Source organism: Leucopleurus acutus, assembly GCF_964270905.1.
Source record: "Leucopleurus acutus genome assembly, chromosome: 11".
NCBI classification, from domain to species: Eukaryota; Metazoa; Chordata; class Mammalia; order Artiodactyla; family Delphinidae; genus Leucopleurus; species Leucopleurus acutus.
The window spans coordinates 18,471,332-18,490,525 of record NC_139152.1 but is presented as its reverse complement, the minus strand read 5'-3'; the positions used below and the strand labels follow the sequence as shown (position 1 = coordinate 18,490,525).

Below are 19,194 nucleotides of genomic sequence, written 5' to 3'. Positions count from 1 at the left end.
GCTTGTTTATTTCTGCAGGAGCCCAAGAAGAGGCCGAAGCCGAGACGATGCCTGGGAAGCTGAAGGTGAAAATCGTGGCCGGGCGCCATTTGCCGGTGATGGACCGAGCTAGTGACCTGACTGATGCCTTCGTGGAGGTTGGTGCAAGGTCCTGCCCCTCCAAACACAGGGAGCGCCGAGCCCTGTGAAGGATCTTAGTCACCTCGCCCGCAGCCTCTCAGCCTTTTCCCCTGTCGACCGCCCTGCTGGGTGCAGTGCTTGTACAGCCCTCCCTGGAGGGCTGACTGCCGAGACTGCAGCCCATGTGATAGGAGCGCTGCTCGCAGGCGTCCGCGGCGCGCTGTGCCGCGCGGGGAGGCTGTTACTGCTCTGCCTGCAGGGTGACCCTGATGTCAGGACTCCTAACAGGCCACCTGCCAGTCAGGACATCCCAAGGTGTGACCACGCGGCCACTGAAACACACACACACACACACACACACACACACCCTTCGTTGGCGGGGTGAGGGTAGTTAGCTTTTAATGCTAGAGTGATGGAGATGATGTTTAAAAAAAAAAAATTGTCATGATGAGCCAGAGCATTAGAACGATAATCATTTGGGCTATTAATGTTTGGAGTTGATAGATGCGTGATAATATACAGCCTGATTCCATATCAATATAAAATATTGTTGATGTTCCCTAAAGATTCTCTGACCTAATCAGACATTGCCATGGCAATACTCAAGCTCAACTTCATTTTTATGTGAGAAACAGTTACTGGGTGTGTTATTGGGCCAGATGATAGGTAATGGGGATACACAGATTGCCAAAGCCTAGTCTTTGCTTTCCGGTATCTCAGAGACTGACCCACACAGTTTAGGTTAATAAATAATAGCTAATACGTATTGAATCTCATTATTGCCAGGTCTGTGCTAAGTTTTTTTCAATTCTTAGTCCTTATAACAGTCCTGCTCTTGTATTATTTTCCCATATTGTAATTGAAGTACCTGAAAGACACAAGTTTTTTGTTTATTTGTTTTAATATCACATGGACTTTTCTTTCCAAGCAATATATACATGTAATCAATTAAAACATATCTGAAAGGAACCATGAAACCTGAGAACTGCTATGGGGACTTGCTGGTACATAGGAGCCTAGCAAATTCAGGAAACAAGGGAAAATGTTCTGAGATAACATTTGCATCGTCAACCTCTATTGACTGTTTTTACAATTAAAAATATTTTATAACTTAAAAAAAACCCTAGGAACAGTAAATAATTTGCCCAAGGTGCCTTAACCTTGTAAATCTCCAAAGCCTAGTGGTTTGTTAATACACGGTGCAAATACTGCCTCTCCAGACAAGATGATGAGTGTTTCTGTAGACTGTGGAAACTTAATTCTGTCTCTGAAGGTTTAGGGAGGCTTCCTAAAAAAAGTGACATATGAACTGGGCCTTGTAGGGTACCCAGGATTTTACCAGGCAGAGGGAACATCAGAGGCACAGAGTGGCATACATGGTGTGTTAGGAAACCATCTTAGTTTGGGATGTGTCTGGAGTCAAAGCGGATGTGTGCGTAGTGGAGGTTGTGAGGGATAAGGCTGGGAATGTAGGTTGGCACCAGCGCCCTTTTCTGTGTTTTCTGTAAATAGAGGGTAAACGGGGGAAGTTCTTCAAGCAGAAATGAAGTAAGATCATGTTTGGATTAGGTTGTTTCTTTGTAGGATGACTTGAATGGTGATGTTATCGATGGACTGGATAGATGAGAGATGAGGCAAGATCAGTTAAGAAGGTGGTAAAATTACCCAGACAATATGTGCACGTTTAGAATGGCAATGGGAATGGATTAAAGGGGAAAGATTTGAGGGACATTTCTTAGGTAAAATTCTCAGGGCTTGGTAACAAATGGCTTTTGCTGGTGAGGGAGGGGTTGGATTAAAGGGTGACTCATTAATTCCTTCTTTCAACAAATAGTTACTGAGTGTCTGCTCTTTGCCAAGCCCCATGCTAGTCACCGATCTAGCTGATGCATATGTGACGGTGAAGAAAATAGACTTGGTTCCTGTTTTTATGGAGTGTATATTTTGGTGGGAGAGCCAGACATTAAAAAGTAAAGAAAGAGTACATTTATTTATTTATTTATTTATTTTTTATTTATTGGCTGTGTTGGGTATTCGTTGTTGTGCGCGGACTTTCTCTAGTTGTGGCGAGCCGGGGCTACTCTTCATCGTGGTGCATGGTCTTCTCATTGCAGTGGCTTCTCTTGTTGCGGAGCACGGGCTCTAGGGAGCGCAGGCTTCACTATCAGTAGTTATGGCTTGTGGGCTCTATAGAGCGCAGGCTCAGCAGTTGTGGCACACGGGCTTAGTTGCTCCACAACACCTGGGATCTTCCTGGACCAGGGATCGAACCTATTTCCCCTGCATTGGCAGGCAGATTCTTAATCACTGCGCCACCAGGGAAGTCCCAAGAGTACATTTATAATTACAAGTTGTGATGAGTGCCATGAAAGAAAACGATAGAGAATCTCAGGAACTTTAGGTTGAATTATCAGGGGAGCCCTCCGAGGAAGTGCCAGTTAGGCAGAGACCTGGGGACGAGAAGGAGCTCGCTGCTCAGGGTGTGCTTGTGTGTGTGTGTGTGTGTGTGTGTGTGTGTGTGTGTGTGTCTGTCTGTCTGTCTGTCTGTCTGTCTGTTTGTCTGTGTAGGGGAGGGGCCGGGCAAAAGAGGCTGGAGGATAGGAGAGTCTCAGCAGAGGGAAGATCCTGAGGGTTTGCTTTGTTTTAAGAAGTGAAGGAAGATGTGTGTGCTGGCATGTAGTAAGTGAAGGGGAGAGTGCTGTAAAGTAACGTTGGAGAGTTAATCAGGGAGCCAGTTGTGTAGGATCCTAGAGGCCATGACTGAAGGTTGGATTTTATTCTCAGTTCAGAGGGAAGCACTTGTTGAGATGAGCACTGTTGTTGCTGCTTGCAGAATGAACTGCAGAGGGGAAAGAGCTGAAGCAGGCAACTAGTTAGGAGATTCCATTATAGTTCAAAAAACAGGCAGTGAGGGTCAAGGTGATGGTTTTGCTAGTAGAATGGATGGATTCCAGATATGCTTTGAAGATAGACAGTAGGGGATTTGTTGGTAGACTGGAGTAGGGATCAGGGAAAGGGAGACTGAAAGGTGATTCCTAGCTTTCTGGAGTCACTGGGGCAATTTTCTCACTCTCCATAGAGTTGAGAGAGATTGAGTGGGTTGAGAATCAACTTCCATTTGGGCATGTTAAATTTGAGATGTCTTTGGTTCCTTTAATTGGAGTTGTCAAGGAGAAAGTTGGATTTGTGAGTGTGGTGTTTCGAAGAGAGGTATGAGTTAAAAATAAGCGCACACAGGCCAGTGCTTCTCAACTTTGTGAGACCCGGTCCTGCCTTTATATGGCAGGTATTTTGAAATCTTCCCTTTACTATCTTGGCATGATATCTATAGCTAATATAACCTATCTATGCCCACAGTTTAAAAATATCAATATAATGCTCTAACTGTAATATGATAGAGAAGTAAAAGTATTTTTTAATGTGTTTCAATATGGAAGTGCTTGTTAATGACCACGGAAGACATGAAGTAATCAGGTTGTGCCCATGATATTTACTGAGCCTTTGTATATATCAGATACTATACTGGCTGTTGTGCAGCATGCTGGGGATAGAGCAGAGAGCAAAATGAAAGTTTCTGTAGTCACGGAACTTAGGTTCTAGTGGAGGAAGGAGTTAATCAAAAAAATAGTTAAGTAAGAGATAAAGTATGCTAGATGGTGAGAAGCTCCCCATGTGGAGAAAATAAAGCAGAATTCAGGATAGGAAGTACCTCCCCTCCCTGTAAAATCACGTGAACATGACTGCTCCTCTCACAGAGTGAGACAGTTGTGTAGTTTTGGCATCTCGGATGGGCCTTCACTGCCATTGGTTATCTGATTTCCCAAAATACACTATAGTCAGCTCATGGGAAAAAAAGAGAGTTGTCCATTAATTTTCACAGTGGTTGCATTTCTTGACAGTTAATGTGTATTAAAACCCATCATAATATTCTATCTATAAACCTGAGTTAGGGTCTAGGTAGGTTTTTCACCCATGTGGCTCTCTGGTGTGGATATTTGAAAGTCATGACATGAGACAAGTCTTCATTGTTGGGGACTGTCTCTTGAATTGCAGGACACCTAGCATCTCTGGTCTTCCTTACTAAATACTATTATTATTTGTCCCAAAAATGAAATTTTTGAAATTTAGAAATTATTCGTCCCTAAATTTGTAAAGTTTCTTTAGAAGTTGGTTCTGTCCCTTTTGCGAACCATTGACTTAGGGGAGAGAAGAGGGAGCGAGAAGACGGATGGATCCTTGAATGAACATGACATTAAGAATTTATTAGAGGTAGAGGACTAGGGGAAGGAAACTGAGATTGTTAGCCAGTGGGTGGGAGAAAAATCCAGAAAGTAATGTCTCAGAAGGCAAGAGAGGAAGTTTCTAGAAAGAGGAAATCCTCAACTGTCAAATGGCACTGAGAGGTCAAGTAAGGGGACAGAGAAATCACTGGATTGGACAACATAAGGATGTTAAGGGTCCTGGCTTGAGGAGTGTCAAGGACGGAAGCCCATACTGTAGTGATTTAGAGGGTTAAAGTACATGGGAGTAAGGAAGTAGGAGAGGTGTGCATAGGCAATTGTTTCAGGAAATATGGCTGTGAAGGGAGAGAAGAAATAGTGTGTTATTTGGGGGGGAGTATGCAGTTTTTAGTACTTAAAAAAAAATAAGGTGGAAGATATTAGAACATATTTGTGTGCTAATAGGAATAATCCAGCAGAAAGGGAAAGATTAATGCATGAAAAAGGGGATAATGAAGGATTACAATATAATAAAGGGATAAATTTTGTGATATGGGATAAAGGGATAAATATGTGATAAATAAAGGGATAAAATAAAAAATAAAGGGATAAAAAATAAAGGGATAAATTATGTGATATGAAAGATTTCTGTCTTTGTGCTGGGCTTGAAAGATGGTGCCATTTCCATAGGCAGAGAGGAAAAGGGGGCATTTTTTGGATGAAGAGGATAAATGATAAAAGCAAAAGGAGGGAATATAGCACAAGTAATTGAAGGGAGGGTTCTTGTTAAATAGAAGTGGGAAGTAAAATTTGGCTGGGTAGAGAGGATGCGGATTACTGAGTGGTCTGAAAACGATGGGGAGAAGTCTGTACAGCAGATGCTCTCTTAACCAGTTTCTATTAACTGCCTCATTACAGTGCCCAGTGCTCTGCATTTCTGCCATGAACACATTCTTGAATACCCCATACCGTTAGATTATACTCCAGTGTGCCTGCTTCTCCCATCAGTTGGCTGATATGCTTTACCAAGAGGCAGTTGCGTTTATTCCCTAACCTATTTATGCCAACACTATTTGTTATTGTTATTTATTTAAATCTTATACAAATCAGTGAAATAAGTGGGATAATGAAGTTGATAATGCTGTGTAAAGCATTATGGATACAGTTGCTAAAAATTGCTCTTGAATTAGATGAAGATTGTAAAAAATCTAGGATTCTCTATCCATAGTTATTTAACCAGTGATTTTAAGTTTTACCACATTTTGAAGAAACCCAGACTGGCAAACACAGATGATATGTTATGAGAGACTGGCAAACACAGATGATATGTTTTGGTTTATGCAAAAAAGATGACACAGAACTGTCAACGGTGGACCCTTACTCAAAGAAGAGGCTTCAGTCTTACGATAAAAGATAGAGGAATGAATATTTATTTATATGTTTTATTTGAAAATGTTTACTGTTTGTATCATTTTTAATGATTATCTGATCTAACCAGATTATTTGATTGACTAATCAGATATTGGTCCTGATTGCGTTGGGGTTGAGGGAATTTCTACTATATATGATGTGAGGGGTTTAGGAAGCCAGTGAAGACCAAGTAGTACTTCAGGATGATTATTGTGGGAATCTCCAGGATGAACAGGATGGGATTCTGTACCAGGGGAGTATTAATCAAAATATATCCCAATATTAATGTGCATGTTACAAACTGTTCCGCTAAACTACATTATCATTTTGTGTTTATCCAGGAGCCTTTCAGGGAACAGGGAGAGGAAAGGAAATTAATATTTAATGAGCATTTTCTACCAGACATTTTGCTAAGTCTCTACATACATTATCCTGTTTAATGTTCACAGCAACTCCCCTTTTCAGAGGAGGAAGCAGCTTTAAATAACAGGTTAAATAACTTTCTCAAGGTAATTTAGCTAATGAGTGGGGAAAGAGAAAGCGTTTACCTTACTAGGGAATCTTGTTAAAATCCCTGATGTTCTTTAACTAAATTTTAAGACATTCATTTAATTGCTGAGTAATAAAATCTCCTTCGAATTAAATAAGGCCAAATGAGCTCTGATTCTTCTTTAGTAGAAGGGGAATCACCACAATGTTGGCAAAACATACACTCTAGCCTTTTTCTTCTTCTAAAATCGTGTCTTTTGCTTGTTTGTTTAGTATAGTGTGGGGACTATCAGATTTTTACTATATCTAGAATGGACAGTTTACCAAAAAAAAAAAAATCACAGTATAGCACTACATTATAATGGGACAAAACTGAAGAGGGCTCTGAAATCATAGCTTAAGAAATGATATGCTGTTTTTGGCAGTTGAGCCAAACTCCTTAAGTACATTTGGCTTTTGAATGGTTTTGAATGCTTTTATGAATCCTAACGACATTTTACTTCAAATAAAGCAGTTTTTAGGTAAATTAAACAATAAGTATTTCTTTGATATTTTGAATATTGAAATGTAATGAAAGCTAGATAAGTAAGATTTCTTAAGTATGAGCAGATTTCTTCCCAGGTTTCTTTTTCCTTGTTTCATTTCTTTAACATTTGTGATTTAAAAGTAAAAAAAAAAAAATTGTGCAAGTAATACATTTGGCCCTTCGTATCCCTGGGTTCCACTTCCTCGGATTCAACCAACTGCAGGTAGGAAATATTTGGAAAAAAATTCCAGAAAGTTCCAAAAAGCAAAACTGGAATTTGTTGTGTGTGATTGCTGTTTACATAGTATTCACATGGTATTTACAACTATTTACATAGCATTTACATTGTGTTAGGTACTAAAGAGATGATTTAAAGTGTATGGGAGGTTGTGCATAGGTTATGTGCAGGTACTGTGCCATTTTATATGAGGGACTTGAGCATCCACAGATTTGGGTATCTGTGGGGTGGGAGGATGGGTGGGAGGAGTCCTGGAACCAATACCCGTGGGTACTGAGGGATGACCGTACATGAATAGCTCCTGTTAGAAAAGATTCAAATACTCAAGTAAAACTTGAAAGCCCCTTACTTCTTACTTACAACACTATACTGTGTTGTCTACACCCTTATCAGTCCCTTCAGAGATAATTGCTGTCACTTCTTTGGCATGTATTCATCTACTCCTTCTCCTTGGCTTTAAAAACAAAAACAAAAACTTTTACATATCATATTTTTAAAAACAAATGTAATCATACTTTTTATATTCTACTACTTGGTTTTTTCAGTTATTATGCCATTGACATCATCCCCTGACAGTACATGTAATCAACTCCATTCTTTAGTAGGGAGCATGTGATTTATTTAGTCATTTTCTTGTTGTCACTAGGTTTTTGTATATCTTTTGGGAAGGGGCCATATGTGAAAGTACTTCAGGAGAAATTCCCTGCAGTGAATCCAGAATTTTATAACTGAATCAAAACAGTTTTTGCCATTTGAATTTTATTTTAATTTTTGATGTTTTTGAATTTTAAATAATCCATTTAAAAAATAGGTAATATATGTGCATGGCTCAAAATCCAAAATGTACAGAATGAGTCAGCCTCTCATGGCCTTTCCTTTAACCGATCTGTCTTGTTTCGTTTAGTGGCCACTGTTAACATTTGTTGTATATCCTTCCAGAAACAATCTGTGCATATATAGGCACATATCACATGCCTTATAACATTTTGCCATTTTTTTTCCTCCACAAAGAATGCCGTACACACTGCTCTGCAGTAGAGGGATGTATCTTGGACATTGTTCCATACTAGTGCACGGAGAACTGCTTCTGTCTTCTGTATAGCACTGCATTGTGTGGCTTTCCCATACTTAATTTAGCCAGTTCCTGATAGATGGACTTCTAGGTTATTTCCAATCTTTTGCTACTATAATGCTGCTTATATATGTCATTGTGCACCTATGTATGAATTTAAAGGGTATAGGCATTTAAAATTTTGATAAGTGTTGTCAGACTGCACTTTGTGAAGATTGTTCTAATTTGCATTCACAGCGACAGAGTATGAGAGTGCCTCGTTCACACTGTGTTTTCAAACTTTTTGATCTTTGCCAACCTGAGTAGTAAAAATGTCGGTTTAGTTTGATTTCTCTTAGTATGAATGAGGTTTTCAGCTCTTGATATACTTAAAAGACATCTATATTTCCATTTCTTTGTATTTCCTTTTTTTGGTTGGTTTGTTGATCTTTTTCTTATTGCTTTGTAGGAACTTGTTAGAAATTGAAGAAATTAGCTGTTTGTGACATATTTGGCAAATCCTTTTTCTCACTTTCTTATTTATCTTTGACTTTATCATATTCCTTACCATGCAAGAACTCATTATTTTTATGTAATTTCTTAAACCTTTTCAACCCTCTGACCAAACTGCCTAGGTACCCAATGGTTGGTATCATTCCTTGATAATTCAAATTGCATGATAAAATAACTAGAAAAATGTACAGAAGATAATAACTATAGGTTTGGGTATTTTGCTTTTAGAACATTTTCTGGACTGATTAAACATTAATACCTACAAGTATTATAATACCAATAGTAAGGTTGTAGGTCAAGAAGGAAAGGAGATTTCATAGATTATCTGATTAAACCAGCATTTCCTAAGTATCTACAACATGCAAAACTCTTTACTGGGTATCGGGATAAACCTTTAATGAATTTTGAGGTTAGAAAAGATACTTAATGGTGATAACTGATAGAATTAGGGAAGAGCTTAGAGAGATCAAGTTTAGGAAAGGTGAAACAATCTAGGAAGTAGTTTCTTAACTGTTTTGCTCTTAAGCTTCCTGACCGCTTCTCAAGTCCAGCCTGAGGTTTCACAATCTCCATTCTTTCTTAGAAGCAAGTCCCAGGGATTTAGCCTCCTTTCTGCCTTCTTCCTTTTCTTCTTATTTACTTTTGTATTTTGATTTAGTATCTGCCAAGACTGGCTATGAAACAGGGTAGTCTCCCCATTCCAACCCCTTTTATTGTCCCTGAAGATAGAAACATAAAACCCTTACTGACCATAGTTTATTGCTGATCACTGTGTATGCACAGGTAAGGATTTAAAAAGTAACAAATACTGAGGAAGTGAGAAAATATGAGGATATGTTACTAAGTTCTTATAATAATGGGCTGTAGTTCTGGATTCCCTTGATGAGATGGTAAGAGTCAGTTGTCCTTTCTACCTTCTGATTGTATTTTGCTGGTCCTCCACCCTTAAGACTTTCCCCTTTTGTCTGAGCTCCTGTTTAGTGAAGGCCGTGTGATTACTTTCTCCACACTGACATAATGGTCTGATTTTAATTTCCCTGTAGAGCTAGTCAGGCAGAACAGTGGGTGATCCCTTGTTCCAGGTGTAGTTTATAAACTTGCCTGGACCCATCCATACTTTCTTGCCTTTTGTCTCAGGGGATAGTTGTCTTTTATCCCCTTCATGGTTAATCCTCCTATTGTTTAGCTGATGTTAAATTTTAATTTTATTCACATTTTTAATATTTTTATTTGAACTGTTCTTACTTGTTTTTAGGTAAAATTTGGTAATACCACCTTTAAAACAGATGTGTATCTCAAGTCCCTCAACCCTCAGTGGAACTCAGAATGGTTTAAATTTGAGGTAAGTTTTTAAATGTCAGCATTTTTGCGGTGACCCTTTTTTCGCAGGAATGATTGGACTACGTTTTATTTCAGGTATAGTAGTTTTCCTACACCATAAAAATATTTCCTAAGAATATTGAGTTTTCAAAAAATTATGTTACAGTTCAGAAAATATCATATATGAATAGGAGAACCCAGATTAAAAAGGTATTATATTATTATATAGTAATTTTCTCTGGATTTTAGCATATACCAAAAATCACTTAAGAATAATGTACAGATTAAACATCTTTTTGAATTGTGATAAAAATACGTATCATAAATATTGCCATTTTAGCCATTTTTAAGTGTACAATACAGTAGCATTAATTGCATTCACATACATACAATGTTGTGCAACCATCACCACTGTTTCCAAAATTTTTTCATCACTCCAAAGAGAAAATACTCATTCAGCAATGACTCCCCATGCCCTCCTCTCTCCAGCCCCTCGTAACCTCTAATCTACTTTCTGACTCTGAATTTGCCTATATAAGTATTTCATATAAGTAGAATCATAAGTATTTGTTCTCTGTGTATGGCGTCTTTCACTTAGCATAATGTTTTCAAGGTTCATCCATGTTGTGTAGCATGTATCAGAATTTCATTCCTTTTTATGGCTGAATAATAGTCCATTGTATGAATATGCCATATTTTGTTTATCCTCTATCTGTTGATGCACACTTGGGTTTGTTTCTGCCTTTTGGCTATGGTGAATAATGCTGCAGTGAACTTTGGTGTACCAGTATCTGTTTGACTCCCTGTCTTCAGTTCTTTTGGGTCTATACCTAGAAGTGGAATGGCTGAGTCACGCGGTAATTTCTGTGTTAAGCTTTTTAAGGAACTGCCAAACTTTTCCACAGTGGTTGCATCATCTTACATTCCTACCAGCATGTGTGAGAGTTTTGGTTTTTCCATATCCTTGTCAATACTGGTTATTTTATTTTATTTTATTTTTAAAATGTAAGCCATCCTAGTAGGTCTGAAGTGGTATTCACAGTATAATTTTAATGTGTATTTTTATTATGAATGAGGTGAGTTTGATTTCCTATGGCTAAGGACCATCTGCATTCTTTTGCTTTGAACTGTCTCATATTTAAACCACCTGAAGAAGGTATTTAGGTTTCGGAGGTTGACTTCACCAGACTTGATGACCAGTTTAATACAAAGAATGTAGATGTGAGGTGTTATCTAATTGGTTTTGATTTGCATTTCCCTAATGACTAATCTCTCTACCTTTGCTTAGAGATAAATCTATAAGATTTCTTTTCCTGGAAATAAGTAATCTTTTACATTTGGTATATGTATACATTTATGGTAATGAAGATTTTTAAATTATAAGATTTAATTTTTAAGATATACTTTTTTAGGTGGATGATGAAGATTTACAAGATGAACCTCTCCAGATCACAGTTCTTGACCATGATACATATAGTGCAAATGATGCCATTGGTAAAGTGTACATTGACATTGATCCTTTACTCTACAGTGAGGCTGCAACAGTCATCTCAGGATGGTTTCCAATTTATGATACCATTCATGGTGAGCAATACATTTTAAGAAAATAAGTCACAGTCTTTTAATTTATCCTTAAAGACTTTTGTGTTGTGCCTGGTATTTTTAAAATACATATCTTCAAAAGATGTCTTCTCTTTTAATAGACATGTGGTAGTCTGTATTGTTGGTAGAATTGTAACTTTTCTGACCATAATTTGAAATAATGCCTGCTAAATTTGTACAATATAGTAAGCAAATGTATCATTTGAAAATCATCTAATATTGCTACTCTGTTTCTAAAACACATTTTAAAATGAATAATCTTGAAACTTTTCTACTTAAAAATTCTTGAAAGGAAAAAAATTCTTCAAAGGCTTTTTGTTGCCTAAAGCAAAGTTCTCAAAGTATGGTCTTGGGACATCCGTGGGTCCATGAGATACTTTCACAGGCTCTGTGAAGTGAGATGAGAACTGTTTTCAGGATAATACTTATATGACATTTGCCATTTTTAGTCTCACTTTCTTACAAGTTGTACAATGGAGTTTTCAGAGGTTTTATGATGTATGATGTTACCACACATTGAATGTAGAGCAGAAATTAGAATCTAACTATTTCATTAAGCTACACACTATAGAGATTGGCAAAAATGTAATGTAATGCCACTCTTATCACTAAAATTTCTTTTGTTTTTCAAAATAGTTATTTTTATAAAAGTGTTTATTTTGACATAAATCGATTTACTGCTACTTTAAATGAAGTAATAAGTAAATATTTGTCTAAATTCTCAATTTAAAATTATAATATGGTAAATATTGAAGGTTTTGACCCGCATAGACAAAGATTCTTTGAGATCTTCAGTAATTTTTGAGATTGTAGAAGGGTCCTGCAATCAAAAAGTCTGAGAACCACTAGCCTAAAAGTATGTCATCTCTTTAAAGTGGCAGAGGGACCATTATGGGCATAAGGAACTGGCAGATGCTTCTGCCTACAGTCTTGCATTTTTCTGTCTATTTTACATTTTTGACCTGGCAATTACATTGATAGTAGTTTATTATAAGAAGATAAGATGTTTGATGAGATTTATGTGTATTGTAACATTCATATTCTATATTATTCATTGATGTTTAAAATGGTAAAATAAATTGGAGAACAGGATTTACTTAAATAAATTAGAGCATCTATAGAATGAAAATAATTAGGAAACAAAGTTAGCATTGCTGTTATGATTGATACATTATTTTTAAATCATTATTTGCCTGATTATTTAATTATACTTTATTTTCTTAAGGTAGAAACTTGTTTTTCCTTTTGAAATTACAGGTATCCGTGGGGAAATCAATGTAGTTGTCAAAGTAGACCTCTTCAATGATTTAAATCGATTTAGGCAGTCGTCATGTGGAATCAAATTCTTTTGCAGTAAGTAAATATATTTTATTACTCATTTGACAGGAAATTTAATAATTGTTAAATATGAGAAATCAAATTAATGTTTCAGAAGTCTAATGGAAAACGTATTATACCTTGGTCTTAATGCCAGAGAGAAAATTGTGAATTTTTCAGAAGTAATTACTGTAGCTCTGGGAACTGTTTATCTGATTTTAAAGTAAATGATATCTAATTTTTCACAAGTTCATAGAAAGTTTTTTTAGAAAAATCCAGTGGGGCATGTGTGTGCATGCGGTCATCATGACAGTGACACTGTGGCCCACAGGGAGGCTGCCTCTGGCTGTTCCCCACATCCTCACTTCTCTAGTCTCTGTGCCAGCCTCTGCCCACAAGAGTGTGATTAGAAGGAATCACATTAATCATTGCTGGTTACAGTCACTTAACTCCAGTAGAAAGGGTAACAGGTGAAGATTTTTGGATCTTTTTCAGAATTTTTAAAGAAGAATCCATATATTAATGAGACAATATTTACATAAACCTTATGTTTAGTGATATTGAGTCTGAGGTGGAGAATTAATTGTTAAAGCACTACATAAGATTACAGCTCTGAAATACTTAAGAATGACTGGAAACAAGATTGAAAATAAAGGTGGAATGTTTTCTCCTGCAATGCAACAATTTAATTCATCCTTAGAGAAATTATATATGGGAATACAAAGTGTGCATTTGTAGGTGAACTGTGCATTTGCTACAGTCCTAACTCAAAACCCAACAATTAAGGGAATAAACCCAAACGGACCTATACAGAAAGAGTCCACAATTCATTTAGGCCACATGTTGAAAGAAAATCACTGCATTGTTAAACTAGATATGTGTCTGCATAATATAAAACATTGTGATATGAAACAGATGATACACTGTATCTGAACAGTAGCCTATGCTACTTTGATGTCAGCGGGTTGTCAGAGGTTAGCGACAACATAAGGGGAGAGGACTTGTCACACTTTCTCAGCCAATGAAAACAAATCCCATTAATGTCTACATTTGGGAAACAAATTTGATGAGGCTACACGTGTGGCATATTCAGACTTAATTCAAATGGGCTCTTCAAAACCAGGCCATACAGACGTGGAGCCATTTGTGGTGGATGGACGTGTATATATTGCAGAAGTCTCAAATGGCTTTAAAAAGCAGAATTATTTAAAAAGCATAATTACTGGACACTGATTTATAGAGAAGATTGCAAGCTAATCATCTAACGTAGATTTTACTCTTGTACCAGTAGGTCAACAAAGGTTAAAATAATTTTCACGTATTTGTCTTACTTTATAAAGGTTAATATTTTATTGCCCATTACAGTTCTTTCAAAAGTTAGAACAAATTACTTTTGTCAAATGTGTAAAAGATCTGACTATAATTAAGCTTTGAATAACTGTCAAAAAAAGAAAAAGCCAGTGGCATTTTATGCTGGTATAGGATGCTGAAAGATAGGAGTGGAGCACTAGAGGCGGCACTGTGGTACTATCCATAGTGACATAAGCATCTACAGGTATGGAGCCCTGCGGATGCCATGAAATATAGGTCACAATTAAACAGATCTGGGCAATTCATAGCCAGCCTGGACTAATAGGGTTGAAAACTCCTATGTAGTGGAGTTAGTTTCAAGGCATGCATATAGTTTGGTATAGATGTTCTCACATTCTCCCCTTTTTAATAAATCCAGTGACGTTTGTTGTTCTATGTATTGAATGAGTCTATTAAGTAGTATAGTGACTACTGAACCAATTGGCCTTATAACCATGAATTATTAGAAACTACAGGCCTGTATAACTTCTCAGATTATGTCAGAAAGGTAATGGCTTGGTTTTTAAGGCTGCAGTATGTGGTGTGCAGAACTTTTTCAAAGGGCTTCCAATGATTAGAGTGTTTTGGTATTCATTATCTGCTTTCTGATTTTTTTATATAATATCAGCTAGCTCACTTTAATTTTGACTTTTTTACACTTCGTATTGAACGCTATTTAAGATGGTCTGTAGCTGTTTTCTAAATTATAAAAATACAGTTTATATCTTACTGTGCTTACTTGAGAAAGGCAAGAGGCCTCATGAAGGAAAATGATTATTTCTAAGAATAAAATGGAACTTAGAAGACTGTTTGATTGAAAGTATTATTATGATTGCATTGAGGTTATCACAGTAAAAGATGTTCTTGTACTATGTATCCAAAAGGTAAGAACTTAGTTGTACATTTTTAAAAAGTTAAATTTAGCCTTGTGATAAAGAGAAGCATAATAGATCATTTTTTTTAACAGCGACATCTATTCCAAAGTGCTATAGAGCTGTAATAATTCATGGATTTGTAGAAGAACTTGTGGTCAACGAAGACCCAGAATATCAATGGATTGATCGAATTCGCACACCAAGGGCATCAAACGAGGCCAGACAGAGACTCATTTCTTTAATGTCAGGTATTTAAAAAAAAAAAAAAAAAACTTCATGGCTGATTGACTTAATCCTCCAAAATTCTTCACTTCCTTTTGACATGCTACTAAAACTTTACAATGAAGACTATGAATTGTTAACTGACTGATTTCCTATCCCTGGCCCCATCCTCCTGAACACATGTGCATTGCCATCTTATAACAAGACAAAATCTGAATCAGAAGCTTATAGTTCTTAACTAGGTAGTAAAAGGAAATTGGGCTTATGAAGTGGCATGGTAGAAAATGCCCTGAACAAGGAGTAGGAAACTGAGTTCTAGTTTTCCTCCTTGGAGTGTTTATTTGTTTTCAGAGCTTAGGTAATCTCTCTAAGGTGTTTTGTTTAAATGTTGCCTTTTCATAGTCCTCCTCTGACAACTCGTACCTCCTTTTACCCCTACTCCCCCGCCACTCTTACCCCATTACTTTTCTTTATTTTCCTTTGAAGAACTTATTTCCATCTAAAGTTTGTATTTATTATGTACATATGTGTGAGTGTATATATACACTCACGCATACATACATACACACACACACACTCACACAGATATATCAGTTAATAAATACGTTATATTTAATAAGTACAAATGTTTATAATAAATTTATGTATTTAAATAGAAAATAGAAATATATTTATACTTATATTAACATGTTAATTATATTTAATATTTATAAATACATACAAATGTTATATTTAACATAATGTTACACTTAATATATTAAATAATCTGTGATTTTCTGGACTCTTTCCTATTACCACCATGTCCAGCTTTGTACTATGCAACATGCAGATAAGAGGCTGACTGTGTTTTCTTCCTTTTTTTGTAGGTGAACTGCAGAGGAAGATTGGCTTGAAAGTGCTTGAAATGAGAGGAAATGCAGTTGTTGGGTACTTACAGTGCTTTGATCTGGAAGGCGAATCTGGGTTAGTGGTACGAGCCATAGGAACAGCGTGTACACTGGATAAATTAAGTAGCCCAGCAGCATTCCTTCCTGCATGTAATTCCCCGTCCAAAGAAATGAAGGAGTAAGTATGAATCGATGAATTGTTCTTATGGAGCTTTTTATCTTTTGTCTACATATTTTCATTTGATTTGAAAATTTTTTTTTTTTTTTTTGCGGTACGCGGGCCTCTCACTGTTGTGGCCTCTCCCGCTGTGGAGCACAGGCTCCGGACGCGCAGGCTCAGCGGCCATGGCTTATGGGCCCAGCCGCTCTGCGGCATGTGGGATCTTCCCAGACCAGGGCACGAACCCGTGTCCCCTGCATCGGCAGGCGGACTCTCAACCACTGTGCCACCAGGGAAGCCCTGATTTGAAACATTTTAGTAGAGTTGTTCAACATACATTTTTTCCTGCAGCAGTTTTCTTATCAGAGATGACTATCAAAATTTGAAGCTTAAAACTATTTAGATATTCCTAATATTTATACTGTCATGAAATTCAAATTAAGTAATATAAAATTAAACTTGGTCCACATCTTTAGACACTGTATATCTAAAGCTTATGCATTCTGAAGAATTTTACTTGTTGTCTGGGGAATGCTTAATACCCTATATCTGATAATCCAATTATGCCTATCATTAGCAACATAGTATAGAAAGCAGGAAAGATTGACCTGTGCAGGGGTCTCAAACTCCAGTGTCTACAGAGGCCAAGTAGTTTATATAAATAAAATAATTGGGTATAATTGAGAATACTGGGTACTGCATAAAGCAGATGTTGGCAGACTTTTTCTGTAAAAGGCCAGATAGTTAATATTTCAAGCACTGGCCATATAGTTTTTACGTTTGTTTACCAAAAAAAAAAAAAGGAGTTTGCCAATCTTGATCTAAAGGAATTTAAACTCTTACATTTTTTTAAAAAAGTATTTGTGATCCAACAGAACATTTCTGTTGGCTCCATTTGGCTAATGTGTCATCGTTTGTGCCTAAGGCAGAGATTCTCAACATGGTGTTGGTGGTGCTATCAACAAAGAATGCTTGAAATGAAAATTTTCTGTCGTAATGCTTGGGGTGAGCAGGATGATTCTATTGGGGACCAGAAATGCTGACTGTCCCACACAGCTAGGGACAACTCTGTACAACAAAGACTTGTTCCATACTAAATGCCAATGGTACTTCCATTGAGAACCATTGCTCTAGAGATTCTTCTAGATCAAGGGTCAACAAACTTCTTTGGTAAATTACCGGAATGGAAATAGCAAGGACTCAACTCTGCAGATGTTGCATGAAAGCAGCCGTCAATAGTATGCAAATAAATGAGTGTGTCTTTGTTCCAATAAAACTTAATTATTTTCGAATCAGATGGCAGGATGGATTTTGGCCTGTACTGTATATAGTGTGCTGACCTCTGTCTTTTATCATCAGGAGGTCAGAGTTCTGTAGTCAGAAAACCCAAAATGTTTCCCAGTTCAGCAGTAGTCAAGAGAGGTTGCCTAGAAAGCAATCACAATTTTTTTTTTCAAACAGTCTATGTAAAAGTGAGATTCTTTATCAACTTTTTCTTTTTGTTTAATTGTTCCTTTCTGCTGGCCTTTAGTTATTTGGGTTAAATTTTAGTCACAAGAGGGAGCACAGTATTACATATATTTTCTAATTTTATTTGGAAATATATTGATAAGTGAAATGTTTTAAATGATTTATTGAGTGAATTTGCTTTATCTTCCATTTAAAATCTGTCTTAAAAAAGATATGAACTGCCTTCTGCTACAGGTAAAGTCAGATTGCAGGTATAACTTTTTGAGGGATTTAGGGTTTTTTTCTCTTTCCGTAGCAAATTTAAGTAAAGAGCTGGGTCCCTCTTCCTTCTGCCACCCTCCAGCTTTATCTGTACTGCCTGAAGGGGCTTGGCCTTTGCAATTGTGATGTCTGAAGTTTTCCTCTTTTCACTGAGTTACTTAGTGGAAAGAAAGCTGCAGTACCTGTTGGTGCCTTAAAGTGACATATGGATGGTAGGGGAATACATTTCGCCTTCATTCAGGAAGGCGAACATTATGTAAATCTGAGCTTGTCTAAGTTTTCTTTTTCTAATTTTGTTGTAGCCATTTGCCTTAAATTGTGAGCTATTCACACCATGAAGAATTTAAGTGGCTTCATTAAGATTTCCTAATGGCATATTACTGCATAAGTCATGTTATTTAAAAAAACAAAAACAAAACCTCAGGCTGCTTTATTTCAACCAGCTTCTTTGTATTTTTGTTAATGAATCAATTTGGGCACTAGTTTAAAATTGTTTTATGAGTCACCTGATTATAATTATTTTGGTTTTTAATTTTAACATTGTTGATTCTAGACAGGGATTTGATAAGGTAGTTTGGATTATGTTCCTGCCTGAATAGATTTAATGTTAGAAATACCACTAGGGTATTCTTGTAAGGCAACCTTTCATGCAAGGAGATTGATAAGAATTAGGACTCAAAGAATACATTATGGTGATGCTCTCTCCATTGTACTTGGATTTTAATTTGATGTCATAATTTGAACACTTAATGATGTTCATTTTATTTTACTTTTATTAATGGTGTGTTCTGCTCCATCAGTTTGTGTTTTCCTTTTAGATATTTAGTGTATTACGGAGTATAAAGCTCTTTGGTGTTTCCTAGCTGAACTATCTTGATGGTAGAAAGTGCATTTAAATATGGTTTATTGATTCTCTAATTTAAAAAAAAAGTCTAGGAGACATTAGTCATAGTTTCTCCTCTGTACGGCACTGATTCTTAGACTTTTTAACTCCATTAGCCACTTACTTCAACAGAGAAAGAAAAAACAAAAATAAAACCTCACCCAGTTGCTTGTGTAGAAATTAGTCACCAGTGAGATATTTGATTTTTACCAGTTAAACACTTTAAAAAATTAAATTAGCAACAAAAGCAGAAACATTTGTCCTATAGTAAAAGCAGTGA

The 19,194-nt window shown here is 36.6% G+C and overlaps 1 protein-coding gene across 5 annotated transcripts in view; it reads left to right on the top strand.

The window, feature by feature from the left end:
* C2CD5 (C2 calcium dependent domain containing 5) overlaps positions 1–19,194 on the top strand; it is an 82,491-nt gene that overhangs the window by 262 nt on the left and 63,035 nt on the right. For all 5 annotated transcript variants that reach the window (XM_082849622.1, XM_082849621.1, XM_082849620.1 and 2 more), the window contains exons 2-7: positions 19–137; positions 9,823–9,909; positions 11,300–11,471; positions 12,747–12,842; positions 15,124–15,279; positions 16,120–16,318. In XM_082849622.1, coding sequence (XP_082705748.1) covers positions 48–137; positions 9,823–9,909; positions 11,300–11,471; positions 12,747–12,842; positions 15,124–15,279; positions 16,120–16,318 — 800 coding nt within the window. In that variant the 5' untranslated portion in view covers positions 19–47. The remainder of the gene's footprint in view (positions 1–18; positions 138–9,822; positions 9,910–11,299; positions 11,472–12,746; positions 12,843–15,123; positions 15,280–16,119; positions 16,319–19,194) is intronic.